The 22,303-nt window shown below is 38.8% G+C and overlaps 1 protein-coding gene across 4 annotated transcripts in view; it reads left to right on the top strand.

Moving 5' to 3' along the window:
• The window catches only part of cyth1b (cytohesin 1b), a 196,899-nt gene that overhangs the window by 87,361 nt on the left and 87,235 nt on the right, over positions 1 to 22,303 (top strand). Inside the window, exon 1 of one of the 4 annotated variants that reach the window (XM_069930013.1) lies at positions 3,014 to 3,190. The exons of the other annotated variants lie outside the window; for them this stretch is intronic. Within the exon in view, the coding sequence (XP_069786114.1) occupies positions 3,163 to 3,190 (28 nt within the window). The 5' untranslated portion in view covers positions 3,014 to 3,162. Of the gene's footprint in view, positions 1 to 3,013; positions 3,191 to 22,303 lie in introns of those variants that run through there. 4 annotated transcript variants of the gene reach the window in all.

Genomic DNA, 22,303 nt, shown 5'->3' with positions numbered 1-22,303 from the left:
AGTTGGCTCTCGTTGCTGCAGTTAAAGTTTCCCTCCTGCTTAAAAATGGCATTAGTAGCACTCATAAGTACTGTGATGAAATGCTTTGCAACGTTGGTCATGGCCAGAATGATCTCATACCAAGTAAAGATCTGGACCCAAGACAATCGCTTACCATCACAATTGCTCCATAGCATTTGCAGTCTGACTGGTTCTCCACTCTGGATCTCCAAGACAACCGGCTACTCTTCATTGACTACAGCTCAGCTTTTACCACCATCATATTCTCAGTGCTGGTCAACGAGCTCTAAAACCTGGGCCGCTCCACCCCCCTCTGCAACTGGATCATGACTTTCTTATTGGAAGGAGAATTCATACTTTCTTATTGGCCAGTATGAATCAGAAACAATGTCTCCTCTTCACTGATGATCATCAGGCTCCCTCAAGGATGCCTTCTTAGCCCACTGCTCTACTCACTCTATACCCAGACTGTGTGGCTAGGCAAAATTCAAATTACCTCGACAAATCTGCTGACGAAACCACGGTTGTTGGCAGAACCATAGATGAACAATGATGAAGGATTCAGGAGAGAGATAGAGCAGCAAGTTGAGTGGTGTCACAACAACAACCTTGCACTCAATGTTATCAAAACCAAGGAACTGATTGTGGACTTCAGGAGGGGGAAATCGGAAGACCACAAACCATTCCTCACTGAGGGGTCAGCAGTGGAAAGTGTCAACGTCTCTGGAGATCTGACTTGGGGCTCTCATGTTGATGCAATCATTAAGAAGGTCCGGCCAGCAACGATACTTTGTGAGGAGTATGCGGAGATTACGTCTCCACGAGACCCTTGCAAATTTCTGCAGGTGTACCATGGAGAGCATTCTGACTGGTTGCATCACTGTCTGGTCTGAAGGTGCCAACGCACAGGACCGGGGAAAAAAAATCTGCACAGAGTTGTGAACTTGGCCAGAGCCATCGACCTTCACTCTATTGGAGGACATCTACAAGAGGGGGTGGCTTAAGAAAGCGGCCTCTCTCCTCAAGGACCCTCAAGGAGGTGGTACAGGAGCCTGAAGATGAATATCCATTGGCACGAGGACAGCTTCTTCCCCTCTGTCATCAGGTTTTTGAATGGACAATGAACCACAAACACTACCTCACTTTCTCTTATTTTTTTTTTGGCACTGATTTAGTTATTTTAATTGTAATTTACAGCAATATTTACACTGAGATGCTGCAGCAAAACCAACAAATTTTGTGCCGTGTTTCATGACCACTTGGTTCTGATTCAAAGTTAATTCGTGTTGAAATCTTGATCAGGTGCAAGGGTGGTTCTTTGGGAAGAGATTAGAATGGGTGGAGAACCACACAATGTCCATCTCTCTTCCTTTAGCTTCTGTCACGAAAGCCATTCGCATTGTTTCACAAAAATCACGTGAAGAAATTGCTCCAAGCTTGTGAACGTTGCAGAAGAAAAGTTTCAGAATTCTTGTCGATATTTCCTGTTGTTTACATATATTGCGAATTATGATTCCTTGGCTCGTGACTCGTGGAAGTAGATTTGTCGATAGAGTGGGCCTTTGCAGTGGTAACGAAGCCCTTATTGTACAGCGCTTTAACAACAAAAGAAACAGAAACGGCAGAACTCAGGGCTGGCAAGAAAGATTGTGGATAGTGTAAAGCTGGAGCAGTACACAAAGTGCTGGAGGAACTCAGTGGGTCAGGCAGCATCGATGGAAGGCAAGAGACCACCAACGTTCTCACCCAAGCTCAGAAATCTGGGATCATTCGTGATGTGACATTGAGCTGAAAGAGTTCAGTATAACAACAAGCTGCTCTCACACTGTAATTTAGAATTGCTGTTAAAGCAGATATATGCACATGTGTCCATAGAGGTGGATATTAATGTTGAACACACAGAATATATTGAGGTTGGGGAAGCTGTTGAGAGCAATGGAGCTGTACTGAGGTGAAAGATTTCAGATTTATTTTGTCAGAATGCAGACATGACATTACAAACAACCCTGAGATTACTTTCCCTGCTGGTGAGGCTGAATGACCACTTATTGGTAGTGCAAATAAAAACTATACAACATACACGTGTAATTAAATACAGAAATGTAAATAACCTGTGCAATTCAAAGAGAAAAAAAATCAATCAAGTGCACGAGTAATGAGTTTGTTGCTGAGGAGTCTGATGGTGGAGGGGGAGCAGCTGTTCATGAACCTGGTGGCATGAATCTTGTGGCATGGATCTGAATGGTCAGGAAGGAGAGATGCAAAGAACAAAGATTAAACAAGTAATTTTGGTGTAAAATAGAAAGTGCGGCTGGTAACTTACCAACTCTGCCCCTTCAATATTTTTATTTCTAAAGCAAGGTCACATTTCAATGAAGTACACAGAAAACAGTTTCTTAATTCTGCATGTTAAAGAACTAGATATCATGTGAATTTTTCTTCAAAGGGTTTAATGTATCTTATAGATTGGACTTCAAATAAATGGGAAAGGGGGTGAGGGAGGGAGGGAAGGGAGGGGGGAAAAAGGGGGAGAAAATCACACTGTATATATTCAAGAGAAAAAGTGTCTGTATGTAAATAAAAAAATGTTTTTAAAAATGCTGTAAAAGGAGAATAGATTTTAATCCTCCTCTGTGAGCTTCAATGTAATGACATAGAAATGTTGCCGATCTCAAATATATCAGTTAACATGCTGTGGCTGGGATTTGCTGTTCCTGGTGTCAGTTGCTATTATATTTGGAACAGCTCTCCTGTTGTCTTTGAGCAAACACATGTGCAGGCTTGAAAATGCCAAAGTCACTGAGTCATATATTACTTAAACAGACAGGAAAGGCACCAGCTCAACTGCATAATCAGGGTGTGCCTGTCTCTAGGGTGTTTGATAAGAATGAAGTTCAGTGCCTCCTCATAGCGATCTAGCTGGCTGCCAATTGGTGTTTTGAGGCTGTTGCATAGTTGATTGTTAAATTACACAAAGTGCTATGGATACATTTGATTGGCTTACAAGTAGTAGGTACTAGTAAGCCCCACCTGCTATCAACTACTTGGGCTGTGCTGAGAATTCTTGGATCTTTCCTCGTCAGTTTAGGTTTCAGCTTCAACTGTTTTATTGAAATAGTTTTTGTTTTCAAGTTAATTTTATCAAGAACAGTGTCTGGAACAATGGTTCTCAATACTGAAGATGGTGTTGGTAAGTTATAACAGGAAATCTTTTTCCTTTCACATTAGTTTGTAAAGTCTAACCTAGCTGTTTACTCCATGTTAGTATATGTCGTAGCTTGTAGTCATGAAGTAAGCAAAAGGACATTAAGATGTTAGTATTGTTGACATATAACTTTAGTTTATAATACCTTACACACATAGATGTTAACTGCATGTCCTGTGATGCTTTTCCTGTTACTCCCCCTTCTCTTCCGCCAGTCCCCCCCCCACCCATTCTTAGAAACTGAAAATGGACGTGGCTGTAACTTTATCTTTGTAATTCTTATTATGTTGGTTGACCTGCAGATGGTGTTATACCAGATTTTACTGTACAATGTTGGGAATTTGGAACTAACCATTAGAGCATTAATGTATAAAATAATAACTTTGGATCAAAATGATAATATTAACCACAATATATAGTGACAATTTAATGTACAATGTCAGATAGTTTTTCTTGAGTAAATTAAATGACAAGCAACTATTCATTTGTGCACAATGTATCTGTGGGAGAAAAATAGAAAATATCTGAAAAATTCAGTTGGTTAAGGAGAAAAAGAGAGAGAGAGAGAGAGTGAGAGACTGAGATAACCTGATAAAAAGTTTTGTGAAAGGTCATGGACTTCAAATGTAAATTCTGTTTCTGTCTCCACTTCTGTTGACTGACCTGCTGAGTATGTCTCACGTTGTCAGTTATTATGATCAAATTTCAAGCATTTTCAGTTTTAGCTTTTCAATATTTGTGAAGCATCCCTATTTTCTCTGAAGTTTGACAAGTTCCATTCTGTGCAGAACAATCTAGAAATGATGGTTCAGTCATCTGCATGGATGAGGGAGAGGCCCTGAAGTACATGAGAATGTATCCATTCCATTTGCATTGGATTTCAGATTTATTGTCGGAGTACATATCCTTTCTCCTGCAGATGCGGTAGAATTACCACTAATTGGTAGTGCAAAAAATAAACTGTACACAGTGCAAATATGTAAACAAATAAAAGAACTGTAAACAGAAAACAATGTAAACAAACTGTGCAATACCGAAAGAACAAAAGAAAATCAATAAAATGCTCATGTCCTTAAATGAACCTCTGATTGACTTTGTGTTGAGGAGTCTGAGGGGTAGCAGCTGTTCCTGAACCTGTTGGTGTGAATCTTGTGGCACCTATACCTCTTTCCTGATGGCAGCAGCGAGAACAAAGCATGTGCTGGGTGGTGAGAGTGTTTGATGATTGCTTCTGCCCTCCCTCAGCAGTGCCCCCTAAAGATGTACTCAATAGTGAGAAGGGTTTTGCCTGTAATGCCCTGGCTGTGTTCACTACCTCAGGAGTATTGGTGTTCCCCTACCAGACTGTGATGCAACCTGTTAGCTTTGTTGCTCCAAATAAATATTTCTAAAATATAAATATGTACATATACTCTTTCACTTCTGAATGCAGACTCAATTTCAACATTTTAGATGAATTTGGACAGGTACGTGGATGGAAGGGGTATGGAAGGCTGTGCAGGCAGTGCAGAAAAATAGTTCGGCACAGACTAGAAGGGCTGAAAGACCTATTTCTATCCTTTAATGTTATATGGTGCTATGGTTCTACTGCAACCAATAACATTTTTCAAAATATTGTCCCTAAATTGTAATGTAAATTGACAGCAAATTTCTTTACACCCTGTTTCCACAAATATGAAAGTGGCTAAGTATTTTTTTAATTGAGGGAGAAATATTTTCCAGGACACCAGTGAATAATCTCTTGGTTTGTATGTTGCATCGAGAAGTTGGAAACTCAAATTTAGTAATTGCTGTTTTTAAATTCTAAAATGTAGGCAAATTAAAGGAAGGAAATACATTCAGAATAAAATGCAAATATTTCAAAAATACCTTCTGTAGCTTCTTAGCATATTTTATTTGGAGAAAAGACAGTCCAAGTAGTGTTAGGACTTGTGTGTGTGGGTGATTATACTGAGCTGGGGGTGAAGTTGATGTGTTTTTTTTTTAAATTATTGTAGCACCTGTACATTATATAACTATGGAATTTTATGTGATGTAGGAGAAACAAAAATGACAGTTTAATTAGATATCTGTTTTTGTGAGTTCCTATCCAAGTTTTATTCCACAGTAATTTCCAGTTAAGTCACTGCATTTTATTCAAAAATATCACAGATTCTGTTTCATAATCTAGATTACACATGAGACTCCCAACCCTTCACTTAATTTGTCAATGTAATCAGTGCATTTTAAATCTAAATTCAGTATTTCTTTGCTAAAACTTGTTTTTATTAATTTTATTCACAATAAAACTTCATAAAGGAAAGCCATCCAGTCTTTTCACATCCTTAGTGTTACATTCAAATATACATTCTATTACTCTACATTGTTACATTAATCTTCCAATTTGCTACGCAGCACTGTTGCAACTAATGTATCCCTTTGTAGTTATTCTTTCCTCCATTTTTTGAGGGACTTCCCCTCCAGTCTCAGCCCCTCAGTTCCCCATACTGGAAGAGAATTAGGTTGTGGTCCTTTCCCACAAGGCCCTTAAGTAGGCTGAATCCATCAACATGTACCCTAGCAGCCTGGAATGTGCCAATTGCCAGCATTCTCTCAGACATCTCAATATGCTGGTCCTTTGTTTCATCAATGTACATTTTCAGATGCCCCTCCTTTGGCCTCATTTTCAATCCTTCACTACCCTCTCAAACCTCATCTGTCTGAGTGAAACTAACTGTTGGGCAGTTTGGTTGCCAGTATACTTGTTTAAACGACCACGAGATCCTCAATGATTTGCTATAGTAGACAATATAGAACTGCATTTTGTTTTGCTCCCAGTAAGTACCGTTGTGATGGTTTCACGGGTGTTGTTAGTTAGAATTTGCTGATCACAATTTTAATACTTTACTATTTTTTTTGTCTGAATTTGCAAGGAAATGGAAAAGAAAACCAGCCATTACATCACCTACATCAGATCCTACTGATCATCTGGTATGAAAAATGGCAAAAGTTTCAGCAGTTAATTTTCAAAGAATATAATGTTATTGACCTGTAATATCATGGTCAACAACTATATCTTGCTGAGGTCCACTTAATGAGTTTTGGGAAGTTCAGATTATATTATTTTTAGTGTCCCGCCTGAACAATGTGACTGTCTGGTGCTGGCCTGCAACAGGACCGTATCTTGCATTGTTCCAGTGCCATCCAGTATGTATTGAAATGCAGTTAATGCCAACACAAGAGATTACAGCTGTTGGACCATAAAAAAACCTTCGAATGAACTCAGCCCTTGTGGAGATAGAGTGATGGTCGCCATTTCAGATCAAGATACTGCATCAAGACTAATGCATGCTCTTGACCTGAAATGATGACCATCGCAGGTGGTGCAAAGCTAATACTAGTTGATAAAATGGTATAATTTTGTTGTATTCACTTGAAAGGCATTTGTAGTTGAGCCAGTCCATTGCTGTCTTGCAGAGTGGACGATGGGATGGTCTTTGAAATGAAATGTTAGGCAGTGAATAAAACCCTCTATCAATACTCTGAAAATCAGTGGGTTTGCAACCTTTTCAGACTTCAGATCATCTTTCGTTACGTCAGACCACCTATAATAAGCCCATGGGCTGCCATTGGGGGGAGGGGGTACTGGCAAACTCAAGCCTCTTCCCTGTCTTCTAGCAGAATTTTTGTTTTGGTGGGAATTTTTTAAACCATTTTTTTTTTGGTCTTTATTTTGTCATCAAATTTACAACCTTATTTCACACAATTCTTGTTTATTCCTTTACTATGGACCAAACTCACGGACCACTGGTGGTCTGTGTACCGCAGGTTGAGAAATACTGCGACAGATGATTGTGTTGGCCTGCTGCTTTCAAATACACCATTGTATTCTCAATATAGATGGCACCTTTAGGGATGTGACCAAATTAGCAAGTATATGTTTGTTTCAACCCCAGGACAGAACATCAGTGCAATTAAAATGCAGCATGTGATTTGTATCCTTGAGGGACAGGTCAGAAAATCACTGCTGCTTTGTTCCCTAATGATCTTCCAATGCCAGAGTTGTCAACACCATATGTTGCTACTTAAGTCCAGAAACAGACTATCTGCTACATGCGGGAGTTCTCAAACATTCCAAGTAGCAGGTGCGATGGGCTGGAATTGAAATTTTCTCTGCCAGCAAGCAACCTGGGCTACTCATTGGTACAATTTGTGAGGCCCCCAGGCCCAATATCACATGAGTTGTGAGACAAAATGAGCTTCCTCCTCGACTTCTGGCTCCTTTGGGGAAAGTGGCATGGCTATCAATTAATGGCTGAATCCAGCAACAAACTTCAATAATTGCAGACCACCATGAATTCTAGACTCATCTATTTGATGGTCAAAGCAACTTTCGTTTGAACAGTTCCAGGTATCTGTACAAAATGATGTCTCAAACTTGAGGAGGAAATATACCATTGACATAATGGCAATGTTATTTTAATGAAAGAAAATTCTCCTCTTCAAGATCCTTAATAAAATCATACTGTACATGAGTTATAGTGAAGAGAAGTGGGGAACGGAGTACAATTTAAAACTCTGCAGTAATCTTCATACATTTATAGTGCAGTTTAATTCTTCGAATCATAATAAATGGGATTTCTTTTAACCTCAAAGTGAAACACAGCAATAATATTTGTTTAAGTGAGATGAGATAATGAAAAGAAATTGCAGCCCTGCTTCAAGCTATGGTAAGGGATTGTACACATTCTTTCTATTCTGTTAATCTGCGTGGTAGCTACCACGAAAGATCGTTTGATCAGTTCCTGTAATGTATAACTTAAAGTGAAAATTTTACATTCTGCAAAAATGTGTGGAAATAATTCTCTCTCTCATAATCTAAGATTTTATCGATTGCTAAAAAGGAACTGGCACAGAGTAAATAGTTGACTTTGTTTCTGAATGTTATAACAATGTCCTGCTGCTTCAAGTACAGAATTGACCTTAATCCTTAGACATGTTTGACAAGCCATTGGTGCAGTGAAAGTAATCTGCTGGTGTTCGATTGTAATCAACACTGATGTTATGGTTCAGTAGAGGATGACCAGTTTGAAGACTCAGTGGTCATGTTTTTTAGTTCATACTCGATAAAATAGTGAGGAGATATTTATGTCATCTACAATTAGCTGCTTACTGTGTTATTTGGGAAAGTGTCTCACCATCATTTATTCAGAACTATGTGGCCAATGTCTTTATCTGGTATACCCTTGGTATAACTTATTTTTTCTTAAATTAGATCTGTGATGTCTGCCGTCTCTAGATTTCTTGCAGACCTTAGTCAAAAGAAAGTTGCAAGGCAATCAGCAAGCAAAAGCTGTGACTGAGCCAGAAAAGATGATACAGTATTGAAGCAGCTGACCAAAACTTGATCAAAGAAATAGGGATTTTTGGAATATCTATCAGAACATTTAATGATGGAAGAAAGTTACACGAGGCCTGGGTTTGCAGAGTGCAGAGATTTCCATAAAATTATAACCTTGCACAAGCAATGACAATGTTGATTAGGTCCTTTTTATTCCCATAATTAAGCTAGAATAACCTGGTCTTCGAAACAGAAGAACTGAGAGCAGGAATACTCATTTTCCTCCTTTAAGTCATCTTCTTGTCATTCATAAGGTCATAGCTTATCTTCTACCTGAAGATATTGTCCCTATTTTCGTTGATTCCCCTAATATCCAGAAACCATTTGATCTCTGATTTGACTGAACTCTATGATTGAATCTACCATTCTTGCTCAGATAGAGAATTCCAAAAGTGTACCCCCTCCGAAAAATGTTTCTTGACTTGGTCCGAAATGGCCCATCCCTAATTTTGAGACGGTACACCTAGCCAGGGAAATGGCCTTCCTGCATTTATCCTGTCCAGTCCTGCAAAAACATTATCAGTGAAGGGTCCTAATGCTTTTTTGAAATTCAGAGTATATAGGCCCAGCCTCCTCAAGTTTTTCTCATCCTTCAAAGCAGTCTAGTAGATTTTTGCTGCATTTCCTCCATGGTTAATATGTGATGCAACTAGTTGAATTATTGCCCCACAATTCAATAACATGGGTTTGATGGTGATCTGTGGTGCTGGTTTGGTGTTTCCACATTTTGCTTGTAAGTGAATGGTTTTGTGGAAACATTCAACCCAGCCGTTAATGCCAAACAGTGGACAAGCTCATAACATTTGTACCAATCCCATCTTTCAGCTCTTCTATATCTGGGTGATTTTAAGTGCTCATCTTAGCTCTTCTTAAATGCACATTACACGTTTTTATTTATACCCTCATTTGGCTACTATAACTTGCCCTCAGGGTGTTTTGTTAAATGATAGAATGTGAGGGTTTTGACCGGAATGTGGGAAGAGTCGTATAAATGGGTGCAGGATGGTTGCTGCGCACTTGCTGGGCCCAAGGCCAGTTATCTCGTTGTATGAGTCTGTGCAGTCTCATCATAGACCCATATAATTGCATTGGGAGCAGCTGCATATTTTCCATTGGTGATGAGAAGGAATAAAAGGAATAACAGTAAATTAATTCATGATAGAAATCCCAATGTTTCTTCAAATAAATCTGCAGCCAGCAGTGCAAGACCATGCTTTCCGGAGCTGCTGCTACTCACTTCCCCTGCTGAGAAGGTTGTCCAGGGCAGCCCCTGCCAGCAGCACAAATTTCTTAATTTTCCCTGCTGAAATGGTGGGCTGGGGGGTCTTATTTGCCATCAAATTTATAGATTTAGTGCAATGAAAAGCAAACTGTTTAGAACAAACAGTTAAATTAAAATTTAAATTAAAAAATTCAGTATGTGCAAATTACGTGCAGTAATTTTAATGTTAGTCAAGATCCCAAGAATCGAGATCACACTGACTGCTCCTTCCAAAACAAGACATTTTAAAATATTTGACAACATAAATATTAAGAGTTCTAAATAAAATGGAACATAGGCTTTGTCCAGAAGGAGCAGGGGAGTCCAGAACGAGAGAGCAGAGGATTAAGGTGAGAGGGGAAAGCTTTAAAAGGGACCTGAGGGCCATATTTCTCCAACAGAGCATGTTAAGCAAACTGCCTAAGGACTTTGAGGCATGTACATTGGCAACATTTAAAGGACACTTGGACTGGTACTTGGAAAGGGAAGATTTTGAGGGATATTGGCCAAACACAGACTTTGGAGTTGCTCAGGTTCCTTAAGTTAACACAGTTGAGTGAGGGGCCTGCTTTCACGATGCATATCTCTAGAACTCTATTAAAAAGATTTGACAGACTAGTTGCATGGAGTTTTGAGGAGTTCCAGTATCTCTTTACCATATTGCCATTATTCAATATCTGCAAATCATTTTTCCAAGGAAGGCAGGCAGCTGCCATCATAATTGGACTAGAGCTTACATGTTTCAGACACATGAAAGCAAAAACTGAATTTGACATCGGCTATGGTGTCTTACTACACCTGGAAGGTAAATGGTTGCCAGTTACTTTGCATTCATATGATATTTACAGGAACTGAAATTGATGAAGATTAAAGATGTTTTCAAGATCATATTTGATGGCAGAAGGAGGAATAGACATTGAACCAACTTGCAAACAGTGCGGATAAATATAATGAGTACTATTTGCTGCATCCTCTTCTCTTTTCTTTGCTCTCTTCTCTCTTTGGCTTGGCTTCGCGGGCGAAGATTTATGGAGGGGGTAAAAAGTCCACGTCAGCTGCAGGTTCGTTTGTGGCTGACCAGTCCGATGCGGGACAGGCAGACACGATTGCAGCAGTTGCAAGGGAAAATTGGTGGGTTGGGGTTGGGTGTTGGGTTTTTCCTCCTTTGCCTTTTGTCAGTGAGGTGGGCTCTGCGGTCTTCTTCAAAGGAGGCTGCTGCCCGCCAAACTGTGAGGCGCCAAGATGCATGGTTTGAGGCGTTATCAGCCCACTGGCGGTGGTCAATGTGGCAGGCACCAAGAGATTTCTTTAGGCAGTCCTTGTACCTTTTCTTTGGTGCACCTCTGTCACGGTGGCCAGTGGAGAGCTCGCCATATAATATGATCTTGATCCCAAGATTTGCTGCATCCATTCTTTAAAAAAAAGACTAATTTTCTAGTACATTTTGACTGTTTAACCCATTTTGAAACCACTTAGGTATCTTTCTTATTTTGTTTCTCTGAATATTCTTTAATGATTTTCCAAAATCCACATATTATCACCTTCAGTACTTTTTCCCCATCTATTTTGTTACAGACTTTTTCAGAATACTTGGTCAAGTACAGTTGTCTCTTCTGAAGAAGGTTTTGATGTCCTTAACTAAGTACTCCAAACTTTAACCCAAACTGACTTTCATAAGGTCATGTTTGTGGAAACGTTGTGTTTTTTTTAGTTAATTCAGTAAAACCCCTGGTATCCTGCACCTATGGGATTGGTAGATGCCAGACAAGTGAATTTTCTGGTTGCTTTAGACTGCGTGTGGTTTGATTGGCGAACTAACTGCGAGGGGGGCGCCAATTTTGTATTTTTTACCGATTTATTTTCCTTGATTATTTTTTGGCTGGTTGCTTGAGACTGTCGGTCACTAGAATTTTGGATAACAGGGATTTTACTGTGTATTGCTTTCTCTCCAGTGTAGAGTCTGCTTAAAAAGAGTTTTAGACCAGAAAACAAATAACATCTAATTTTAAAAATGCTGTTAGCCTTTCAAATAAAATGAACTACTAAATAAATGGACATTTAAAAAGTAAAATACAAGGAATTATATCAGATTAAAACAGTCGTGCTAAAGTTTGTCTACAGATTTTGCCTAAATTATTTGCTTCTTGAATATCATTTGAATGCAGCAAAAAAAAAATCGCCATTTATTCTTTCTTGTGAGGGAATCCAGAAAATTAACAAATTTTGGTAAGTGAGATTAGAGTTCAGAAAACTTAGTTTTCTAAGTTCCATGACCTTATGAAACAAAATGTTTGCGGAAAACACCTTGCTATTGCAATTGGCACACAGTTAAAACATTGATGATAGATTCTGTGAATATGAGGTACTTAGCAGGAATGCATACGTGAGGGACCAGGAAGTGGTTTTGGAATCTAACGATTTTTCACAATGAAACAAAACATGCTAAAAAATTAAGGTCTAGGTGACACAGATAGAATTAAAGCCAGCCTAATGCACCCATTTGTTAAACTATATGTGTAACTACATAAATATTTCCCATCATAAGGATTTACTATCCACTAAGATATTCTTTAAAATGACACAATTATCTTTTCAGTTGCTTAAGTAGGTTGAGTGCTCTGGTCTGCCATTTCCTGTCATCATCACAAGTTGCTTCATGCAACTTCACCAAGTGGTGGCAAAGTTCCTCTTCAAACACAGTGAGCTTGGGTTACAAGCTCTTTGAGCGTTGAGCTCTTTTTGTGAAAACTCCAGATTATGTAATGATTACTTGTACAAGGAACATTATCAGTTTTGCTGCTGTTTTCAAATAGCAGTTATCACGGTTTCCTGGTTGTAATCCAGATAAATTTAAATCCTTTTTTAAAATGAACATAATCATTCATCTGGTGTTAAGCATTAGTCACCAGACAGGAACCTACACCAACCAGATAATGTTAGTTTAATCATCTTGTTCTGACACACAAATGACTTGGTTTTCTTTAAAAGAAACACACCCAGTTACATCAGAAAATTATCCATGATTGTGTTGTTCACATTGGACAGTTGGGAGCCCCAGCAATTTTAAGCCTCATTTTTTTGACCTTCAACATATTGGGAGAGGAAAAATGATGGTCGCCTCCCTTTCACATAGCTTATTGCTAGAGGTTTAAAAGGTCTTGTTCTGGAAGAATTCAACTTGAAATGAACATTCCTAGAGTTGAAGAGCAGGGAAATAAGCCCTTCGACACAACTCTTCCATGTTGACCATCCTCCTAAACCTTTCCCATACATTGAGTACAGTTCTGGTCACATTTCATAGGAAGGATATGGTAACAATAGAGAATGAGTTCAGAATAGATTTGTAGGATATTGCCTGAATAGAGGGGTTGCAATTATTAGGAGAGATTGGTGAGGCTGAGATGATTCTCACTGAAATATATGACCTTTATATCTTGAACCTTTGCCCTATGATGTCGTGCCGACTGATAGAACATACAAAACCTTCCCTACCTCACACCTATAGCCCTCTATTTTTCTTGTATCCACATGCCTAAGTCTTTTAAATGTCCCTATTGTGCCAACCTCCGCCACTACCCCTGGCAATAAATTCCCGGCTCTGACTACTCCCTGATATCTCCCCTAAACTTTCCTCCCTTCACCTTAAACAGATGTCCTCTGGTATTTGCTAATGTCGCTCCAGGAAAAAGGTGGTAGCTGTCCACGCTATCTATAATCTTGTAGACCTCTAATCTTTTTTGTTTCAAAGAGAAAATCCCAAGCTCTGTTAACCTTGCCTCATAAGACACATTCTTCATTCCAGACTACATCCTGATAAATCTCCTCTACCCCCTCTCCAAAGTTCCACATCCTTCAGTAATCAGTAACCAGAACTGAAAACAATATTCCAAGTGTGGTCTAACCAGTTTTATAAAGCTGCAACCAGACCTCATGGTTCTTGAAATCAATCCCCCTATTAATGAAGCTTAGAATCCCATAGGGCTTCTTACCTATCTCATCAATCCCAAGGTCCCTCTGTTCCTCCACACTGTTAAGTATCTAACCATTAATTCTGTATTCAGTCTTCTCATTTGACCTTTCAAAATGCATCACCTCACACTTATCTGGATTGAACGCCATTTGCCACTTTTCCTCCCATCTCTACATCCTGCCTATATCCTTTTGTAACCTGTAATACTTTCTGCATTATCCACAATCCTTCCAACCTTTGTATCATCTGCAAATTTACTGACCCATCTTTCCACTTCTTCATCTGTTTCTTCTGCTGCATCTCGCTGAATCTCTGAATATAAAGGAGCTGACTGAGATGTGGGGTATAAGCAGAGATTGAGCTGGCTAAGGCTTTATTCCTTGGAGCACAGGAGGATGAGGGTGAGCTCATCGAGGTGTAGAAAATCATGAGATGAATAGATCGGGTGAATGTAGAGGCTTTTATCCAGAGTGTGAGAATCGAGAACCAGAGGGCAATAATTTGAAGTGAGGGGGGAGGGATTTAATAGGAGCCCGAGGGGGTAATCTCTTTACACAGAGGGTTACAGGTGTATGATATGAGCTGCTGGAGGGGTTAGTTGAGGCAGGGACTATTGAAACATTTAAGAAACTTTTGGCTGGATACATGGATAGGACAGGTTTTGGGGGATCTGTGCCAAACACAGACAGGTGGGACATATGTGGGTGGGAGATTTTTGGCTGGCATGAGCAGGTTGGGCCGAAGGACCTCTTATCATGTTTTATGTCTCTGTAAGTAGAAAAATGGGGTACAAGAATGAAATGGGTAGTAGTGAGGGAAAGGAAAAAATTCATGGCAATGACATAATAACAATGGGGGAGAGGTTGAAATTGATCCATTAGGATAAAAAGTGGAGAAGAAAGGGGAATTCCAGCATTTATTGAAGGGAAAGTTCTTTCATGAACTGTGTTAGTTTGAAAGGGTGGGGGGAGCAGGGCTGTGATCTTAATTGGAGGGAACAGAGAGTCATATTTGAAGCAGGAATACAAATAGAGCACCAACTTGAACGAGAGATGAAGATTATTGCTGAATTGAATATGGGCAACTGAAAAGGAAAAAGCCCTTTTGAAAGATTGGAGAATTGTCTTTCACATAAAATTCTAAATAATTTCTGTTTCTGAAACTCTAATGTGTCACAAGACCAGGTTCAGGAACAGTTGCTACCCCTCCACCTCCTAAACAAGTCATTTGAGGACTCTTACCTTACACAATATTTATTATTGAATATTTATTTTCTATATTTTGTTTCGGCATTTTGTTTACACTTCTTTCTTTACATTTCTCCCGAGGACAGTTTTTTTTTGCACTACCGCTAAATAGAAATTTTGCCTGGCCTGCAGGAAAAAGAATCTCAGCGTTGTATGTGATGTCATGTACATACACTGACAATACATCTAAAGTTTGAACTTTGACCCCAACACCCGTCAAACCCTAATTTAAAAAAATAACAATTTTATGTCTCATTTAACAGTTTTCTCTCAAGTGTGATGTGTAAATGTGTTTTACAAATGAAGGATTGTTAACTGTGCCTACAGCTTAATTTACAAAGCTGTCATTGTTCCAAGTATTCACATGCTTATAATTGGGGGTATTCTTGGTTTTTCAGCTGTTTGGTACTCTTTTTGTTCTTGGAATACTTCTGCTGTTTCTTTATTAGTCTTTCAATACGTGGATTTCAAACTGGGGGAATCTGAATTAATTTTTTGATAATATGATGTAATTTCTGGACTGATACCAAAGCAAGTGCTAATAGTAGTTATCAGATTGAAGAAATTTAGCTTATATTGTTTGTCATATCTTTGGAAAAAAAACCTACCCTATTCAGTAAGGACAGAGCAAAGTAAGACCTGGAACATTTGCTGCTTCTCTTTCCACAGATGTGGCTTGGCTTGTCAATCTTTTCCAGCATCTTTTGTTTTTATTTTAGAATTTCCACATCTATAATTTTGAACTACCTCATTGGATAAGGTGTTGGCTCTCACCTTCATTACTGGATGTTTATTGTCCTTCTAAAGGCTTGGTGTGCCCTTCAGTTATAAAAGGTTAATGTGGTTCAGGTGTATCTCCACCATCAGAGTAATGTTGAATGTGGCTTTGTCAGCATAACCAATAATTAATGACTTTTTTATTTACAAAACACCGATTTTATTAAAAAAAATTAAATTTAGACATGCAGTACGGGAGCAGGTTATTTAAGCCCACAAGCCCATACCGACCAATTACATTCCCAGTATGTTTTGAACACTGGGAGAATACCGGAGCCCCCAGAGAAAACCCACGGAGTCACGGGGAGAATGTACCAACTGTGACAGTATATGTTGTGTTTTATATAGTATATAGATATGATTTTGGGAGATAAAGTGGGGCAGGTTTTTTTTTAAGAGTAGGTCACATGCAAGCCTTTCAAAACAGATCCCATTTAAAATACTGGAGCTTTGCTCAAGCCAGACAGTCCGCTTCCGAGAGCCTTTGCAAAAACTTTGAAAAGTGCCCAAGGGACTTCACTGTGCAAATCAACAAATGAAAGAACTCGTCGGAGCCGCGGGCTGACTGAGTGCAGTTTGCTGTTCTAAGAGGGTCATGTGGTTTTTGCAAGCAGAGAGGGAGTCAACAGGCTTTCCTCTGAGAGAGAGAGAGACAAAGAAAGACAGAATTCAGTTCTGCAGTTTTACAGTTCATCCGTTTTACAGTTCAGAAGCAGCAGCTGTGACTGGAACCGGACAAGCCGGCAAGCTTGTGGAAAAACCCATTTTGAGGACTGGTTGTGAGTGCTTAGTTCAGCTTGGACAAAGCCCTTGTGGTCCATACAAGAGGAGAGGAGTTGCTGCCTAATGTTTCACTTGAAATAAGGGAAACAAAAAGGAACTCTGTGGAAACCTGAAAGAAAGAGTTTGTCGTCTGGAAAACTTTGATGGGACAAGTTTCTTCGGCAAGACACTGAAGTGGTTGATCAGAAGGAATCAGTTGTGAGTGTCCAATGAGTAACAAATCTCTTTCTGAGTGGTAACCATTTACCTTTAACGCACCAAAGCCTGGTGAAGATTCATAAATGTTAAATTCTGTGCACAGTATAAGAATTGTCTGATACCGGTGAACTTGGAAGAGTGAGAAGTGAGATTGGGCTGTGAATCAAATAACTTTTCCGAACTTGCACACACATTACATTCACGTGCACTTAGAATTAGAAGGGGGTTAAGTTAAGAGTAATAAGTTGAATTTTGTTCCTGTTTTCATGTTTAAAGATGATTAAAAGTAACTTTTGTTTAAGTAACCATTTGTCTTAGTGAATTTCTATTGCTGCTGGGTTTTGGGGTCCTCTGGGCTCACAACATCCCAACTACAAAATTGTTAAGTTAGAGTTTATTTGAAAAGTAAGCAGTGAGAGCATGAGGAACGTGTTAGCATGTGGACGTGTTTGATGCATCCACGAAGGAGAAGAGGAATATGGGAGGGCCAGAGTGATAGTAATTGACTGCTCGTGTTTTTTATGTCGCCCTGATATGAATCCTGTGCCACGAGTGTTGCCACAATAAGTTGTGAACTAATCCAGGGCCATGCTGCATGTGGGATCACAAGAGTCCGAACAAAAAAAATGGCTGTGATCAGCAGAGAGAGCTCGAATGAAGCAATTAACATGATAGGAGTCAAAGAAAAATGAGGGTGGAAGATGCATGCAGCCACGGTGCGAGGCTGCAAACCCTTCAATTGCCACCCCATTCACTGTGCAGAGTGCCCCTTTTAATGTTAGACTGACAATATTCCCATAAGGTTACAATTTCTGCAGGCAATGGAGGAAATGTAAGTTGTGCAACCTTTGGTATTATAAGCTGGTCAAATGTCAACTGGGCTGAGGTAAATTACCCTACTGGCTGGTAATGTCTAATGTTTGCACATTATGTGGTATTTGCACATAAAAGTAACATGTATCTGGAGCCAGTTTTTAGGCATTTGTTCTTTAATCTCATGCCTTTAATATTAGCTTACATTAAAGCACACAAGAACTGCTGTTAGCTACAAATTATTATTTTAAATATTTAAAATTTTAAAACCATGATACATACAGTTTAAAAAAAAAAGGAAATAGTACATATTGTCAATAAAGAATACATGGTATATAACCCAAACCACCCCCCCCCAGCCCACCCTCCTATCATTACAACCCTCCCCTCCACACCTTCCCCCTATATCCCCTCCCCCAAACCTTGCCTAACCATCTAATCTACCCCTCAAAAGAAAAGAAGGAGAAAAAGAAAAAAGAGATATAATCTACAATAACCTTAATTACCATGGATTGGAACGACACCACCACAGCATGGCCAAAGAATTCAAAATTTTAAACCCAAATATTCCAAATAAGGACTCCAAACTTTCTAATTTAAAAAAAAAAGATAATTATCAGGTACATGATACATTATTTTTTCCAATGGTATACAAGATCTCAACTCCATGTGCCACCGATGTAAATTCAAAGCCATTTCATTTTTCCAAGTAAAGGTGATAAAACACAGGATTCTGTTGACACCGTGGTTAAGTGAAAAAACACACAAATGCTGGAGAGACTCAGCAGGTCAAATAGTGCCTTTAGATAGCACCAGCATTTCAGGCTTGAGCCCTTCATCAAGGTGTGGGGGGAACATGAGGAATGTCCGAACAAAAGGGGGAAGGTGGAGAGGGGGGTGGTGAGGGTGGGAGATGATAGGAGGAGAGGTAATCGCAATACAGTTTCTTGCTATTGGTAATGGTAATCTCAAAAATGCAATTTGAAATCTAGTTAATCTTAATTCCAAAGCTATCTTTTTAATATTACCTAGCAAAAATATTGATGGGTCTATTGATGATTTAACTTTTAAAAATGTCTTGTAAAAATTCTTTCAGTTGAATCCAAAAAGGTTTTTTTTTTACCTTATCACATAACAAAGTAGAATATAAAAAGGAACCTATTTCTTTCTGGCATCTCAAGCATAAATCTGACGAAATTAAGTTGTATCTCTTTAATTTTTCAAGAGTCAAATATAATTGATGTATAAAATTATAATGAGCTAATCTATATCTCACATTAACAATTTTAGTCATACTATCTTTACATAAGTTCCTCCAATCTTCTTGAGAAATTGCTATCCCGAGGTCTTTTACCCATTTTAATCTGGAATTTTGTAAATCTAACTTGGGCATTTTATTCTGTAATAGCAGATACATTTCAGATGTATACCTTTTCTTCCCACCTTCTGTAAGTCAAATCATATTTTCATCTCAGTCATGGTACTCAGGTGATTATTGGGCAATGTCTTTGTTTATTTTTTACTACATTTTAACAAGCTGCCAGGTGTAAAGTATATTATTCAACCTTGATTGGATTTCCTATCAGTGCTGAAATTATGAGAAGTGGTGAATACACTCAGGTTGCAAGTACATCAGGAGCTGGATAGATGTGACAAGGAAACACATTGCACAGCCACCAGAATGTGTCGAATATGTGAACTGTCGGAGTGATTCAGGTTTTGATTTTTGTCAACGGGTATTTTACACAAGAATTTTTCAACTATTAGAAATGGTGCATTACCCCTTTGCAGGATCATTATATTAGATACCAATTTTGGAAGTGATATTCTGCATCAGTATTTGAAAGTGGCTGTTATTGATATGCCTCTGTATGTTATAGGAAACTAATAGAGCATTATTGAAATGGTGGTTTAATCTCACTGAAAATGAAAAAATATTACAAAAACTGAATTCTGTTTGAGAAAATATTCCATCTATTCCTACGGCATTTCTATTTGCCATTTTTTTTTTGCTCAAGTCTTAAGTCCCGATTTGTACATTGTAAATGATTTTGCTTTCCTCCAGTGTGACACAAGAGTACTTTTCCAGTTGAAGAAAGTTTTTTTTTTCCCCGACAAGATAAATGGTTTAGGTTTGAATTGCACGAGTGATACCCTTCATCCATCTGAAATGGATTTAAAATTGTGGAATGCAAAAAATTAGGCATTTTGCCCAGATGTCTATTTACTTTAGATCAATAGTAGTCGTAGTGTTGACTTCTGTTGTTTACATGGTATTTTAAATTTAACCTTTTTTCAGCCGTTGTTTCCTTGAGCATAAAATGCATGTACATTAATACATGTCTGGCACTTTAAACAGTTGCAAATGTCAGAAAAAGTGAAGCTTAAAAGAAATGAGTTCTTTTAACCAAAACGTTCATTGTACCTTAAGGGACAAGGAAAGCTTCCAAGTGAAGTAGCCACGGTTGGTCCTTCAAAGTTAAATGGTGTTGGATGAGAGAAGGCACTTGAATGTGTGTGGCTTCCAGAGTTGGACTGGCCTCTCTGACTCATCTCCCTCCCATTAGGAACACCTTTGCTTTTCATTTTAGCCTGGACTCCGTTGCAGATATGCACCACCTGCCACAACCTGGCCTTCCCCTGATTCTGGCACTGCTGTCATCATTTTTGTTCACCGCCTCTTGTGCCCGGAAATCAGCGACAACAGCATCGTGTTTACAGCCGTAAATTCTGTTTTGTTTAGCTCTCTTTCTCTTTTTGAGGCACTCCACAATTCATTTAAATTTGGCTGTAATTGCTGTTCTGTTTAAACCTCACACCAAGGTTGAACACAAAAATAGATAAACATTACAGGGAAATAGAGCCAATTAACTCAATGTTGACCAAGGGAACAGTATTAGTAATGAGACCAGAACTCCTTGAATGCTTTGTTGGGTTCATTTTTTATTTGCTGAGTTTCAGGACAGAAGGATCACTTATGACCTCCTGGATCAACCTGGGTCAATGATCTTCTTGATTGATTGAACCAGAAATCAAGCCCTTAGTCCTTTCCACCAATAATACTTTCTTATGGTTACTGAAAATGCTATCATGTTCACATTTTTTTTCTGCATGGGCAGTGACAATCCTCTGGTGTTTTGCACAAGGACCCATTTCTTCATGTGCAAGTTGAGTGAGGGATTGCTGGAGGTGGGGGAAAACCTGTGCCCTACATACTCGAGGCATGCGCACATAGACGAAGAGCAGCCTATCCCTGTTCCAGAGGAACTATGGAAAAGGGGTTCATTTGGTCCCTGCTCCTGCCTGCCATCTGCATTTCTTTTCTCCTTCTTAAAGACCTTCAGGCAAAAGGTACAGATCCCTGAAGTCCAGCACCTTAGGTTCAAAGATTTTTTTTTTCAATAGCTATCAGGCTCTTAAACTTCCCCATACATCCCTAACCATAACACTTCTCCAGGACCGCCAAAGATGTGTCTGCACGATTGAAACTTCACAATTCTTTCCACTATTTCAACTGTCGTTTATATTTACTTTTTTGTTCATTGCTCTTTGTATTAATGTAGTTTCAATTTTCCTGTTGTTCATGTTTCACATACCTGTGTGCTGCAGCAAGCAAGAATTTCATTGCGTCTGTACATTGTACTTGTGTGTATGGTAACTCGCACCTCAGCTCCATCTAGTTCTCATTTTGACACTGCTCTGTTGAAATGAGAACTATTTATTTCAGCCGTTTCATGTCATAAAATAGGCTGAATACAAAATTACCAGACTTGTCACGGATCTCTTCCTTTAACTCTTCTCTGGTGTGTTTTACCTGCTAAACTGCTTGGCAAAACAAATTTTCCCATTACTCCTTAGTGCATGTGACAATAAACTTGAACTGGAATTTAAATGATATATTTCTTTGCAAGATTATTTGAACATTGTAATATTCAAAGAGATTTCATTACATTGTAGAATGATCAAAAGATGGCTGCAGAGAAAATATGAATAAAATTCCTCTAGACCTACCTAAGCAGTGTTGGCGGCATGTTGCCCCACCACTCTCCACTCCCAAGTTTCAGTAATATCACAAATAGTTGTACACAAGTTAAATGGAGCCAACTTGTGGTCAGATCTCAACACACAAAACTACCACCTTGCAGAGCTCGTCCTCTTCAGGGAGTGCAGATGATTATATAAATAATAAATTTGTATAAACTCTTAAAAGGTTTGACATAATATATGCCTCAGTTGGAAGTCTGTGACAAGTTGAGCCAATGTCACAGTATAGTTAATGTCGTAGAATGGAAGAAGTACATATTGGATTTCTATTTAAGACATTTATTATAATCACAACTGATTTTGGGGTATAAATGAGGAGGAATATTATCGAAGGGCGCAAATGCTTTTATGATTTATATGAAACTATTCCCACAACCGACAATGCCATCAGAAATCCTTTGATGTCACTCTTTTCTCACTGATCTTTCTGTAAATTTGCACTGTTTACTGAGTTTTTATTGCTGTACTTTAAATGGGCTGACGAGCTGGATTGCACGCAGAACAAGCTTTCTCATTGTATCTCAGGACCTATAATGATAAACTTGAACTTGGGAAAGGATGAATCCGTCTCTTTTATTGCCTGGAAATCTGTATTGGCTGATAGAGTACAAGATTTTTAAAAATC

Source organism: Narcine bancroftii, chromosome 3 (assembly GCF_036971445.1).
Source record: "Narcine bancroftii isolate sNarBan1 chromosome 3, sNarBan1.hap1, whole genome shotgun sequence".
NCBI lineage: Eukaryota > Metazoa > Chordata > Chondrichthyes > Torpediniformes > Narcinidae > Narcine > Narcine bancroftii.
Note: the sequence above shows the minus strand (reverse complement) of the source record. Positions and strands in the feature narration are given on the sequence as shown.